Source organism: Grus americana, chromosome 21, assembly GCF_028858705.1.
Source record: "Grus americana isolate bGruAme1 chromosome 21, bGruAme1.mat, whole genome shotgun sequence".
NCBI classification, from domain to species: Eukaryota; Metazoa; Chordata; class Aves; order Gruiformes; family Gruidae; genus Grus; species Grus americana.
Window position 1 is genome coordinate 3,101,908 of NC_072872.1, and position 15,356 is coordinate 3,117,263.

At 38.8% G+C, this 15,356-nt stretch overlaps 1 protein-coding gene across 2 annotated transcripts in view; it reads left to right on the forward strand.

The window, feature by feature from the left end:
* Nucleotides 1-10,266, forward strand: part of LRRC38 (leucine rich repeat containing 38) — a 64,498-nt gene extending 54,232 nt beyond the window's left edge. Inside the window, exon 7 of one of the 2 annotated variants that reach the window (XR_008580107.1) lies at nt 8,033-8,144. Coding sequence is in view for 1 of the 2 variants with exons in the window: in XM_054849733.1 (XP_054705708.1) it covers nt 8,033-8,286 (254 nt within the window). In the remaining variant the exon portion in view is untranslated. Of the gene's footprint in view, nt 1-8,032 lie in introns of both variants that reach the window. The other variant, XM_054849733.1, reaches the window with a different exon arrangement.
* Nucleotides 10,267-15,356: the final 5,090 nt, after the last annotated feature.

The following is a 15,356-nucleotide window of genomic DNA, read 5'->3' on the forward strand; positions in this document are numbered from 1 at the left end:
ACATGAAATGCTTTGCAGAGATCTCTGTTGCTGATTTTTACTTTCTGTAAACATGCTTTGGGCAGCTGTGCCTGTGACCTTGTTTGCTAATGACTAATGCATTTTTAACATTACTTTTAATTAGAGTTTAAGTATTCCTTGGAGTGTGACTGTAGTGTCTCCTTTCTGTCATCTTGCCCTCATTTTGCTCTACTTGTTTTCTTCTCAGTGCCTTTGGAAAAAAACTTTTCAGGAAGTTGTGTAGGGTTTCTGGGATTGCAAGAAATAGTCGGTGTCTATGCTTTTCGTGCTAGATGCATCGATGTTTTTTCAACCTTTTGTGTTTAACGCATACTCTATTTAAACTCCCCACTATCCATTGCAAGAATAAAAATTTTGCTGCCCTCTATTAAAACAGTATTAGAAAGATTTTTTGCAATTTGATGAGATGGTTTAGACTGAGCATTTTTATGTGTAGCCTGTGTATACTGATATGTCCAGAAAGACTTGAAAAATTCATTCAAAATTGCCCAGCGACAGAATTCCAAATAGATTTGTGCTGCCTGTGTGACAAATAAAGGAAATAGATGTCCCGAATATTTAAAATTGAAGTAGCACAAGTTTAAGTGCAGATCGGTGCTCAGTGTTAGACTTCCCTGTTACAGACGGGATTAGCTGGCACAATGTCAGTGCACCATCCTCCTCAATGCTAATGTTTACGTTCACACCTCTAGAAGCAGAACTGGTAAAAGAAGCCTGAAGTAGGCAGAACTGGGTCCACTTGCAGAACTGGAACCTAAACTAAGGTAATCGCTGAACTTTACTGGAAGAAAGTTCATTAGTGGCAGCAAATCCCACGTCACAACACAAAGGCCATAGCTAGGACCATGTTTTCGTCTTCATTTGGTCAAATGGTTCTCCAATTTGGAAAGTTGTGTGCACAAGCCTACAAAGGGATTTTTAGTGCCGGTACTGATACAGATGCTGTTTAGCTACTTTTGAGACTTCCATAGCTAGTACCTCCTCAATATGGGTGGATAGGTAAAATCTGGTGAAGTGGCATATTTCCAGGTAAAGACTGTCTATGCAAAAGAATAGGAGAGAAGAATGGCAGTGAGAGGAGGCAGGAAAAAGCAAGAGCAGGTGACAATGAGACTGTAAGTAGCCTACTGGAACAGGAAACTTGGACTGAATTCAGTACTAAACGGAAGCAGTTATCAGATACAGAAGTGAATCAGTACAGTGAGGAGAATGGAAAGATTTTTGTAAGCCTGTTTAGAAGGACTGTGCTATGAGGTGATAATCTCTTGCTTCTTGGGCTCTTTCTATAATTCCACTCCAATCTAAGATCTATTACTAACCTTATTTTGTAAATAAAATAACATCTTACTTCAGTTGTCCAGACCTCTATAGTAACCCTGGGCTCACTGAAAATGTTAAGCATTGTCTTCAAAACAAAGCATCATAATTATGTGAGAGTACAGGTTTCATTTGACCTTCTAACCTAACCAAAAGCCAGTGAAAAAATGGAGCATTTTGTAAGTCCTCTTGACTTACCATTCTTTATCAGTACCTATTTATTCATCTGCTGTGTAGAGAAGGCTGCCTTAACTTCGTATACTAATATAGAACCGCAGCAAGCTTCAACTAAAAAGGACAGGCTGTTCTGTCCATTATGGCCATTCAGTTCTTCCCCAAATACTAGCACGTGCTAGCACATCACTAGTACAGAACATAATACCCGGTTTTTGGAAAGGAATTAAAAGCCTTAAGACATCTCACACATTCAGCAGCTTTTATTCTGTTCAAGCAGAAACTCCTAACAGAAATTAGATTCCCTAACAAGTGCATCAAATCTGTTTCTATATCTCCACAGTTATAAATATATAATTTGATATTCTACTCATTTTCAGTAAAATGATCTGACTGCCACTGGCTTTTCACTCTGTTTCTTCCATCTTAAGGTTTTTTGGAGCACTTCCATCTTTCACGGATTTGAAGGTGTGAGGACAGCATTTGCAGATGTGAACACCTAATGTTAAACTTTATATTTAGGCATTGAGATGAACTGTTAAGTACCCTCTAATCTTGATCTGTGAGACCCTAGGGCACTTGGCCATGAAAAGTTTTATTTAGGCACCTAAATCTAGGCTTCAGGGGTTTTTTAAGCCTTAATGTTCTGATAGCTTGAGGGTGTTTCTGATGAAATTTCATATCTCTTCAGAGGCAATGCCTCTCACTGCTTATTAATACATCTAATGCATTAGTGACAGTGTTTAAGTAGACTAAAGAGAACTATAGCTGGAGGCAAAATACCATACAAGAAATAAAATGCCACATTTAAACATTTCAAGTCTGTCAACTACATTCAGCAACATGAGAGAACAGCTAAATTCCACCCAAAAGGGGAAATACCAATTTTACTTTTTTTAAAAAATTGAAATAACATAGTGCTCTTACATTTATTGTGTAGATAGTAATGAACATGTGTGCATGAAGCTCGCTTAAATGTTTATGGCTTCAGATATTTTTCTGGATGTATTTCCTATATATACCAGTGTATGTATGAGTGGACACCTCATACTGTTGTACATTGCTGAATGTTAGGAAACTATTTCTCTTGATACCTGTTTTTTGTGAACTCTACAAAGACCCAACAGAATTGAGGCCTCTTTTTTTTTTTTTTTTTTAACTCAGCATCCAAAATTATAGCTGAGAAATCTTACTCTGAGGGTTAACAGACAGACCATAGTATTGAAGTAATAATGAATTTCAGCAGTTCTCCAATAAAAGATATAGTTAGCATAGGTATTAGCAATAAGCAAAGATAGAAATACACAAGGAGTCCTTCAAAACAGAGTGAAGTAGACCTGGAGTAAGTGATACCTCTTGCTGCTTGTCTTTAGCTGGAGGAACATAAAACAAAACTACAATATGCCATCAGTCGAGATAACTAGGGAAAACTCATGTCAGATCCAAGACCAAGCAATTTCAACGCCCTCGATGGTCCAGCCAAGGTACTGCATGAAGCTTCCTGGTCAGGCAGTACCTATGAGAAACATGGTTGAATCATGGCTACAAAGTACCAGCAGGATGCTAATGGATCTTGGTATCTGGGGTTTTGAGGTGGGAAGATCAGTACAGTTGTAACTTGGGGTATTACGGTGTTGTCTATCTGTTTTCATTAATTTACAAAGAAATTACTGTTTGTATCAAGGCTGATTTCAGGCTGCATCCATTTTCTAAGAGATTCATTTTTGCAGGGGAAGTATTTCAGCCTCTGACTCTGCAGGACAAGTAGGCCTGTGTATACCCCCTTACAGAAACAAATGCAGTGTTTATTGGGATCTAGCTGCAGCTTAATTGCCTACAATTTATTGTCAAGGCTTAAGTGCTAGACTTCAGTGGAGTTATAATCCTCTAACGGTAAGGCATCTCAGAGTCCTATTGTTCTGAAACCTATTAGGGAATTTAATTGAAATAAACTACCTGGAACCATCTCACATCGCTTCTTTATAAACACATGTTGTTGGGTTTTTTTTCTTTTTAAAAACGTGCCTCTCCTTTTAACATTATGGTTCTAGAATTCTAGCATTTTCACACTTCACATGTTACTTAGATGATCTATTCTTCAGGGTACAGACCCATATTCTGATCTTATTTTATTTTTTCCAGCGTTAAGAGATAAGCCTGTATAGAATGTAGCACCTGGGACTTCAAAGCATTCCCTTTTTAAAAGCAAACAATACATTACAGTTTGCCAGTATACTACATCTGCTTCTTCAGATGATGTAGCAGAAACAGAGTGTGTGTGACATTGTCCTTGGGACAGCTGGAGTTATTACAGATAATGGCATGGCCCTGACCAAAATAACAAGCTATATATTTATAACACACTCACACTTGTTATTTCATTTACAGATTTGTTTGGTATGAAGCAGCAACTCTTTGAACGTGTTGTGGGAGCGATGAGATATATATAACTATCATCAAAGGTTTTGTTGCTGCAGCCAAGCACTAAATATCAAACTTTTTTGAGATATCCTTTACAAGAAGCCTGGCTGATTTTTTAAAAGAATAAATTGAGCAGATTCCACAGAATAAAAAAACCCCACAAAACCCCAAACAAACTATAAAAAAATAATATGGTTGAAGTGTGTGAAAGTAGAGCACTAAAGTTAAATGGCACTCGTCTGTCTTCTGGAAGTCTTGTGTGGGGACAGGTAATTTGATTGAGCCAGTCTATATGCAACAGCATCACCCAGGGGAAAAACCCACACCTTATAATTAATACCAATCACTGTATAGAGGCCATTCTTTTGTTCATTGTTCACGCAGAGGGCATATGATGACATGGGATTACTTCGTGCCCAAGCAAAGAACAAAAGTGCATCTATTACTAGGCATGAATGTAATAGGACAGGCGGAGTACAGAACATCAGTTCTCCACACACACTGGATTCGCATGTCATAACAACCACCTACTTTTAAATAATGTAGAGAAAGTAACATACTGCTATGGAAGGAAGCAGATGAAATTATATTGTTCATATGTCATCTTAAGCAGACATGCATGTGACCTTCAGATTATGATGTTTCCAGGTAAACAGAAGCTCTGGTGCAATAACCACTGCATTAGCTTTTGGATGAGAAATTCCTTGTACCGCTGGAGATAGAGCTACTAGCTTACTACTGTTACAAATGAACAGTCTGTTCCAAATTTTCTTTAGAGTCAAAATAAAAGCTTCTGTTAACTGTGTTGAGTTTTGCAACAGTATCACAGCACAGCAAAGAAAAAGCATTCACTGAACAGGATGGGGTAATAAATGTTCCTCTCTCCCTCAGTCATTGGCATGTGCGTCCACCAAGCTCTGCAGTCCTCCTAGGTCGCTTCCAGCAGAACTTTAGCAGACTGCCTTGTGTGCGGATGGGAGAGGTCAGTTCATTACTGTCTTGTTGAAAAGATGGTGCATACGCAGGGTGGCTGAAACTATAGCTGGGAGTTAGCAAGGCCTCTGTACTGGCCCCTGGGTGATGATGCTATATGTTGCCTATTGGCATCTATTATTCTCAATGACTGGAAAAACTTGAGGCTAAGCTAGCACATTGGAGTGTCACAGAATAAAGCAAGTAGAAAATTCCCATCTCATCTATTTGGTTTGAGAACATGACCTAGATTCCAGTACCCATGGCTACATGGAGAGGAGCTTTTTTATTTCTTGTTATTGTATAATCAGACTCAAAATCATTACAGTACACTGATTCCCATAACAAGAAATACCCTCTGAGTGACTTGGTATGTTGCAGATTCTTTTTAGTTTGTATTCTGTGTGCTGTGATGTTAGGAGAAGGCATCTGGGAAATAGGAATAGAGCTCACAGTCTACAGGCTCAGTTTTGATCCATGGCAAAGCTGCTGTTGGTAATGGTAATAAGTGGGCTCTTTTCCATCTCTAGGATCCTGGGCAAATACTACCATACTAGGTTATTTCTAGAGGCAAGGGCTGCAGTATGTAGAACTGCTTAGAACAATAGTTTTCTTTTGGAGTCTTTTTTTTTTCTCTGTCTTTTTCTTTTTGATATATTCGTTTTCTATTTCCTTCCTTATGGAAGCTTAGATCTGATACTCCAGCTCATCAAGGCCACTCCAGCACAAAGGTCATTTTAAAAGCTGGCAGGTGAGGACACCAAAGAATTTCTTTTGCAGTTGGTCAGAAATAGAAAAAGTCGAGTTGTTTGTCACCTGTGCACTCTTTCTTTAGATGTACTGTGAGCATGGCTCAGCTGCTATGAAAACAGCAGCTCTCACGAGGTCTCAACAGCTGTTATAGTGGTTTGTGTTACAGAAACACAGTTGTAGAGAAATTTGTTTTTTCTTGTGCTTGTTACAAGTGAAATGGGATTTGTTTAGGTGCCATATTCACTCGGACCAGGCTTTTCTGCCAAAATGTTGCAATGATCATTTCCTGTTAGCAAGAAACTTCCTCTTCAAATGAATTTGCAATGTTACATTCATTTTCTTGCTGTTTCTACACAACAGCAGTAATTGCTTTGATTACTGTCAACATTGTGTTGATTTATTTTAAAACTGTTCACTTTTAAAAATCTGATTAAAAAGACACAGGTCTTGGCATTCCAGCCTTTGGCTTTTCACTCCCTTATTTCTCGTGGTTTTGAATAGGGAAGGATATCCATTTGTGTCCCCTTTTGCTTGGCACTCCCATTAACCCTAAGAGTTGCTATTCCCAAGTCTTGATGAAAAGAAAATACAGACTCTGTGAACAACTCTCACTTCGTTCAGAAGAAAGGTTTGTACAAAGAGCTCTATCACAAGCTAGAGAGCGCAATAGTACATACTTCCTCTAGCCATCCGTGCAGTCACAGGCACACTCAAGTGCTCCAGTACGTCAGCTTGTATACAAGATGTGATATATGCGAATACCGCAGGTTCCAGATTTCCAAAAGTCTTAGAGGATGTTTGAAACCATGCGACTCCTTTACCTTCTGGGCCAATTCCATAGACAGGAGGTTTCAAAGATCTGCGAAGCAAGTTGCCTCACCATCTGGTATACATTGCCAGTGCAGTCCAGGCTCAGAGAAAAAAAATGTAGTGTGTATTCAGGTGGCAGTCTGCCTAGAAGAAAACATTCAGCCTTGGGCATGCTGACTGTTGTCCTATTCTGCTGGCAGCTTTGTTGTCAGTGAGAGGAGCGTGAGAAAGAGGGAAGGCAAGAGAACTTTAGGCAAATACAACAGATACATTTTGGCTTTTAGGCATCAAAATTAAGTACAATCATCATTGCAAGGTCAAGTCAGGGTGATAACTGGATCCATAGTAGACCTAGCTAAAACTCCCTCTCAAATCAACATAACAGCTGGGCTGGATCCAGATAACCAGGCAGGTTTGCACCACTAACCCTAGGAACCAGGGTTTAATGGTAAAACATCACATGCCGTAGCTATTCAGCCACAAGAAAAATGGGATTCACAAAAGCAGGGGAAATCTTATCGTCACGCATTCTTATTAAGAGTGTCACTTATTAAAGTGACATAATGGTTATATAGTAGAGCTGTGTGATGGAAACGCCCTATACACTCTGTGCACACAGCAGTGCAGAGTCAAAAACTGGGAGTCCGTTCTGTGATCATGAGCAGACAAAGAGTAAAAGTGTATCAGCAAACCAGCAGCAGCACTCATGTCATTAATACGCAATTCTTGTATTTCTCCTTTACAGTCATATCCTTAATAGCAAGATAAAATCTATCTTGCCAACAGCCTTACAGACTTCATTCACTTCATTGCTTGTCCCATTCTAGCCCTGTTAATTTACTCTCCTGATTTTCCCGTTGTGAATGAGGAGGGAGGCGGGCATATGCAGTGAACTGTATGCTTTTACCATCCAGTATCAAACTATATTCTCACCAGTTTTTAAATTTGGGGTATTTTTTCTTTCACTGTGAAGAACCAAGCTTTAGGCATTCTTCAGTAATGCATGGAAGAATAATATCTGCTAGTCTGCATGTCCATATGACAGTCAGAGAGAAAAGGTGAAAGCCGGTCACAGACAAAGCAGCATCTATTACCCCTAAGCTGTTGTTTTGACCAGAAGAAAAGGACAACTTTAGTTTTGGAACTACATAGATAAAAGTAGTGTAGAAAGCACCAAGGTGTGGAAGGAACTTCAGTATCCCTGTTACCCTGTTTTGTAGTCAGAATTTGTGTTCAGATGGAGTAGCTGGGAAGTGTTTCCAGGTCTCCAGATTTAGATGCATCCATGGTTCAACATTCACTTTTTTAAATCCTCAAAATCATGGTCCCAAGTCATACCTGACCTCCTGGAAGACCAAAGGTAAAATAACTTAATTTGCAGGAGCCATTCAAGGAGGCTTTTGGATAGTGACAGATGTTGTTCTGTTTTTTCCTGAATTTTGTACAAATTCATAAACCTAGCATTAACCTTAAAACTTTTCTTCAGCCATTCAAACTCTGACAGGAGCAACAGAAGGATTCATCAATGTTCCACTGATGTGTTTCCCTTTCCTCTTCTTTGCAGGTCTCCATGAAATCCAGTGTTCTCTGCCTGTAGAAAATAGAAGAATCTTTCTGAATGAATTATCTGAGGTCAGCTTTAGTGAATGCAAATTTAGTTTGTCATTGACGGACCTTTTTATCATCATCTTCTCTGGAGTCGCAGTCTCCATTGCTGCTATTCTATCAAGCTTCTTCTTAGCAACTCTAGTACACTGCTTCCAAAGATGTGCTCCCAGTAAAGATGACGATGATGATGAAGACGACAGTGAGGACTGAACTTAGTCTATATACTTACGCTTCCTTGGTTTATGAGTTATTAGATCATCAGCCAAAGTCTGGGAAAAAAAACTAGTAGAGTAAATGCTTTAAACATGAATTAAATTAAATCACAATGTGTAAGGATCCATTCTAATCTCATGATGGTTACAGGTAGGGATTGCAGTTTGCATCTGAGACTGTCAGCTTTGCTTACATATGTAACCTGATGCAATGAGACCGGGTTAATTTCTACGATCCTTAATCAAACACTGCATTTAAATTTGAAGATTGGAGGGAAAAGGGGGGAAGACAAAAAAAAAGTTCATTTTAAAAGACTAACTCTCAGCTTCCAGATTGTCCTTCTGATGAGATGCAGATGTGCTTAAGTGCTTAATAGCTTGTTCTAAATGCACTTCAAAAAGGACTGGCTAGATGGAGGCATTTCAGCTGGAAAATACGGAAGCAAATTAAAACAGTGTCCTTCCTAGATCTATAGGATCTATAGTAGTGGGAGACTCTATTAAGCTCACGCAACTTTCTAAGTTACAAAATGCAATTAAAATGCTTCACAGAATTGTAGAAAGCAGTATAGGAAGATTGGCATTCTCTCTCTACAAATGTGCTCTATAAACATTCATCCTCCATTTAATGACAGCAGTTGCAGGCATCATTCAGCCAAAAAATTTTTTTCTATAAGCAAATATAATTCTAGATCTGAGTCATCCACTGCAGCTGCCTGGCACCTCTCTGGTCATGACACAAGTACTAAATATAACATTTTTTTGCATTTTTAGATGCAATGAAGTAAAGGATTTCCCTTCCCTGTAATGCTAGGCACAAGTAACTGTTGCAGTATCCAGCCCATTTGGTATTTTTAAATACTAAGGGCTATATTCTGCTCCCAATGATGCTAGAGTAACGCAATTGAAGTGAACACCACAATCCAAATTGGCAACTGTATAAACAAGAGTGGAATCTGGCCCAAGATGTTTCTGACTGTATTACAGGTTTGTCGGAACTGGAGCTCTTCTGTATGATGGTAGATATTTTTGTTAAAGACATTTATTACAAGAGATTTTTGGAATAGTGCTGGACAGCTTTTTAGGATAAGTATATTTTTTAAATATTTGTAATGGAAATATTTTTTTAAAGCTCTGTGTATTTAAAGTATTATCGAGAGTAGCTGTGAGGGCTTAAAGTGATGAATAACATAGTAATAAGCAAACTAAGGACTGTATGCTATTATAAAAGAATTAGATCTGCTAAAAAGTACCATCTATTTAACAACCGTAAATGCTATTATTCCTTTAAAAACACTCTTCGGTTAAAATATTGCCTTGCTCAGTTAATATGAATGGTCTTTTATGGACAGTTAGTTCCAAATCTCTTGTATCTGTTGTGCTAATTGTCCAGGCAGACAGGAATGAATTACAGTGTGTGCGTGAAGGGGTAGTGTGGTCCAACAGACAGGGTACAAGAGTAGGACTCGGGTCTCCCGGGTGTTGTCCCCTGCTAACAGTGATCAGGTAGAAGACCTTCAGCAAATCCCTGTCTGTCTATGCCTCAGTTTCACTACGTATAAAATGAAGATCATAATAACTATTTATCTTTTTCAAGTGCTTTGAGATATGCAACGGGGGGGACTATATTTGGGCTATGTATAATGGTTATATATGTTAGGCTGAAACAGATGTTACACAGTAGGTCTGATCTGATCTCACATCAGTCTGACTTCACTGACATCAGTAGAGTTACTCCTTTGGCTAACAGAGTTTGCAATGGAGTTTGCACCAAATTGAGGTCAAAGCCAGGACAAGAGTGCTTATTTCTGTTAGCTCTACAGCTTATTCAATGCGACTTAATGCTACCATTGTTAAGATTATTATTTCTGAAAACACATCGAATTAAGTAGGACAGTGAGAGGATATTCTGTATCAATACTGTCTTATTCTATTCTGATTCTTTCAAGAAAAATGCAATGACATGATTTTCACTGTGTAGTGCCATGATTATAAATAACACAAATATATTTATAATTTCAACTTGGACTTTCATGTTTATTTGTATGTGGGTATGAAAAAAAGAGAAAACCCATGCCTGATTCTGTCATCATTTATAAGCGGGGTTTTGCAGTATAGTTTGGAAATATACAACTTGTTGCCCGGTGCAGTCCATGAAATACTCTTCCTTTGCAACAAATACGGATATGCTATCAATGGTTTTATATTTAGAGCTGTGCAAATTGTTCAGTCACGGAACAAGAAACTGGGTCACACTTTTTTGTCTGCAAGTTTTATTATGGACTCAAAACTTGCAACCAGTTAGCAAAATGATTTGTCCTACCAAACTTTTCAGCAAGACATCAGTGAATGTTTCAGCAAATGTCTACCCTTCCTTTGGTAACAAATTTATGGTTTTGTTTATTATCCGGTGAGGCTGAGTAATTTTACAGAGGTCACATCTCAAACTCAACTATTTTGACTGGGTTCTGCTCTTACTTGCAGGTTCATCCTACTGTGGTGCCTCAGAAGGAAGATCTAGATTTGTTTATAGTTTGTAGCTTTTTGTTCAACCCAACATAAAGCCCTGGTTATCTTTGGAACTTAGCACCCCTCAGAACAGCAAGGAACAGACCAAGCTGACACCCACATAATCCAGTGCAAGCTGAAGAGCAAGGCTTAGTAAAGCTTTATTTATGAAGCTGCCATTCTGGATACTTCATCACATCAAAGTGATTTTGCAAAGTATGTTTTTTTCCAGATAAGAAACTTTAATGATATTTTCCCCTACTAAGTAATGTATATTTCATAAGTATTGAACTCATCCAGCTAGTAATATTTATTCATTGTAAGCATCAGCAGTTACCTACTATTAATATTGATTTTGCATAATTCTAATTGCTAGTAAATGAGACAGAACTTGGATTTAGTTCTTACTGGGATTGTTCTTATTTTATGTAATCTTCAGAGCAAAACATTCCCTTGTTGGAATATTGCCAGAACTAGTGATCACCATAATGATTCCCTGCAAAACTTTGAAAGCAAATTTCACCGTGCACAGAAAGTTGCCCGAAGGCTGCATTATTATTGCAGTTTTACCTCCATAAATGAAGTAACGTGGAGGTAATCCCGTCTCCAGCTTTGTGGACATGGGAAGTATTCCTGTGCGAGGATGTTTCTGCGGGTGGGATCAAGTGAGAATGCACTTCCTTCTCAGACTGCAGTAACCGCCATTAAGATTAGTGAAGTTACAGTGGTGCCAAGTCTAAGAGCTGAATTTAGCTCCCTGTGCAGTACATCATTAGCTCAGGCAGCACTGCCTGTAGGTGATTGTGAATGTGCAGTAGCAAGTTTGTCCTCATTTACAATTTTCCTTCTAAAATGGGTTTACTTTAGTGGTGGTATCTCTCACTGTCAGAAACGAGCAGACATTTTACCTGCTTCAACAGGAAGGAAAGATACTATGCATGACCCAAATAAAATGTTGCAAGCTCAGAGAGCCAGGAAGCAGCTGTCACGTTGCCTGCAGATATGTCTCCTTGATGAAATGCTGGATCTTGGTATGTGTGAGGATCCAAAAAAATGTGCAAGAAAGCAAATCTGCATGATGCAATTGAGATAGAGTTTGACTTTTTAGAAGCGTGTGTATTGGTTTAAAAAACGTCTAATCCACAGAATATTAAAATAAAGATCACCTGAAGCAACTGTCCAAACCTAGCATTTCATCCTCAGTCAGCCAGCGTCTTTCTGAGGCAGCTTCAGTCCTGCTGTGATTCTTACTCAGATGTGAATATTAATGGCTCATTTTTTAGAGCAGCGTAAAAATGCATTGGGAAAGTACCTTGAAGGGATGGTTCTGGAAGCTCATAAAGAAGAGCATACTGCTTGCCTAACTCAGATATATAGTAGAGAGTGAACCATTGTGCACTGACAGCTAAAATTTAGCCTGGCATACTTAGAGGTGACCAAAAATGGTCTTGTCTTTTGGCTGTGGGAAGAACTGTGTGCAATCACCTATATATGCGGATAGGGAGAAGGTGTGTGCATAACAATACTAGAGCTTGCTGTAACTATCACCCCTGTAGACAGCCTCAATGGAACAGCTGAAGCCTGATGGGGATGCTGAGCCCGAGACAGTCCTTCATCCCTAGCGGAGGTTCCTCTGTGCTGGCTTTCAAACCCACGGGAGCAACTCTATGCAGGACGTTTTGCTGATTCAGCATGTGCTGTCTGCCTCCTACGTGAGTAAATTACTTCAGTTTCCAGGGCTGCTAGCTGGCACGTTTCTAAGTTCAGCCCATGTCCCCCAAAACAAAGGAGCAGGGGTTTTGATAGCTTCCGGTTCTGACCATTCCCCGGAGAACGACAGTATCGTTTGTGGTGTCATCTGTTTTACCGACCTCTAGTGGCAACTGAAATGTTTTCCTGGGGAGGTAAGTCGTGATTCATTGTGGTGAAGGTGATCCTGAAATGCTGAATGCTTCCATATTCTTTCCAAAAAGAAACCAGAAATATACATCAGGAAATTAAATTTCTTGACGAGTAAGATCTGCCATGGACTGCACATGGAGTGCCAAGCAGCCTGTAATATGCATAAGCCATCAGAAACATTTATTTCATGTCCTATCTGTTAACATCAGAGCAATACAACCTTGTCAGAATTGTAGAAAACAGCTATGGAAGAACCTCCAATACATCATCTAATAATGGCTGATGCTTTGTAATAAAAATTCTTGGTTTCCTAATGAGATTCCTACTCTCGTCTTGCTGTCATCTTCTCCATTTTGTCTTGCTTTCTGTATCTTCATATCTTGACTGTATCAAGAACAGAATCCTAGTTTGGTTCTATCTCTGCATGGTACAGCAACACAAATCAGCAACAGCAATAACCAACCAGCAGACTAGGAAAAAGACTTTTTTTTTTTTTTTATGCTGACCAACCATCTATCAATGATTGTAAAGAGCAGGAAAAAACTATTGGATTTTAAGCTGACAGAGAGAGCAACAGGAGACCTTCTGTTGCAAAGCAGAATGCCTGAATTATGATGTGTCTCTCCGGTTCCCATCAGCTCTCACACCCCACCCAGAGCGCCATGAAGCCATGTGAAATTGTGTAACATTGGTTAGCAGCACATAGTGTGCCTTTGGGGGGGGGGAGTTTGTCAAAAAATATACGAGTAAACACTTCAGAGCAGGCTTCTACTGTTTGATGGGAAGTGAAGTTTGCAGGGGAGGCGAGCAGCATATAAGTGAAACAGCTTGGGCCAGAGTTGTTCAGTAGAGTCAAGTTTGCTTCAAAGCAGCATTGTTTTGATCTTGGAGCTGCTTTTTCACCAATTCCTGTTAGCAGTGGTGAGTTCTAAAGGTTAGCAAGTTCACACCCAGGTATGAAATAGTATAGGCTACTTCAAGCAGAAATTGATGTCAATTGAATTCTGAAGGTTACTGCTCCCAGCCAAAGCATCATTTGCCTATTTAAAAGCTTTTATTTGAATCCGAAATGTGATCTATCCCTTAGTTGGCTGTATAAAAATATCTTATCATCTCAGAACTGAATAAGTAAAAAATGTCCATCCAGACACTGGTGCTAGCATGATAGGCTTCAACTGTGTCAGTATGTGAGCTCATTCTTCCAAGCTGACATCATTGGAATATAAGCAATTGGACTTTGCCTCTTTTTTTTTTTTTTCTCTTGGTCATGCTACTCACCAATAGCTAAGGAAAGTACAAGATACAGGTGTTGTACACCACCTTAGAAACTCCGCTTAGCTGGAAGAATGAGCAAAAAAGAATTGAGATTGAGCAGGAAAGCCAGCTTTGTGACCTTTGTTTAAAATCTGAATGTGATACAGTCCAGCTAACTGATGTTCCAAGGCGTAGCTTGCTTTTGTTGGGGAGGGAGGGGTTGCTTTTTAATTAGGGCGAGCGTTGAAAGACTGCAGTAGGAATAATGTTTGGTCTTCATGGTATTTAACAGGGAATGAAATGACTGTGAACATGTTTGACAAACAATTCTAGTCTATTTTTGCCCACCAGTTTTTCTCAAATTGAGAAACTGTCGCTCTTTTAAGAGCAGATTAGGTTTGCAATCTGCAGTGGGTTAAAGTATTACTCTTTATCCTTTGAAGATCTGGCTTCAAATGTGAATTTGGGTCACAGGAGGAAATGACCAGAATAAATCCCTTAAGGTCATTTTTGTCACTTGGGCAAATGCAAAGAGATGACCTTATTAACAATATGAACTGTACACTTGATGGGACTGAACTCTAAAAGATTCCATATAAATATGGCATTTGGTTTTAAAAATAGAAGACTAACCAGACAGATGAGACAGATGTATTGTAAATATCATTAAAAAGGTAACTGAAGCATAACTAGATTAAGGACTAGTATTTTCATAGGTGACCATTATTTTTGAGTGCGTTACTTTGTTGAGTGCTTACCTTCATTTTAACATGGTGATGTTAAAGCCTATATACTGGCAGGGAAGCGTGGAATATTGGCTATAAATTAGCACTAGTTATGGCTTTAGAGCTGCAGTGTTCTAACTAATAGCCTGAAACATCTGCCTTTCAATACTGATTCACTATGTAGACCCTTCCTTTGTTCAGAATAATTCAGTTGCCTTGTGATTGTATTAATTACAGAACCAAACCAACCTCAGAAAACAAAACTAATTTCCAACTTCAAAAGACAGAACAAGGAAATGATCTGTAAGTGGGTTGTCTGCTTTCTTCCTATGGCAAGCCCTAAATGTTGTTGTATTTACTGACTTCAGGTAAGAGTTTGGTAAAAAATGATAGAGGAGTGATATACAAATATATTCTAGAAATATATAGAGTAACTTGAGGTTGGAAATTCTCAAAATCCCATTGTAAATTATGTTTCCCAGAGTGATATAATATTGTGAGTGCAAAGTTAGAGATATTGTCCACAGCTTCAAAAAAAAAAATTTAAAACAAAAATTGGAAGAAAAAGCTGCTTTAGAGGTTCTTCAGTTTTGGTTTGTTGGTTGTTGTTTTTTTTTAACAACCAAATTAAAATCAACCCTGCAATCTAGGATTTTAAATGAAAGCAGAAAGTGTTCTA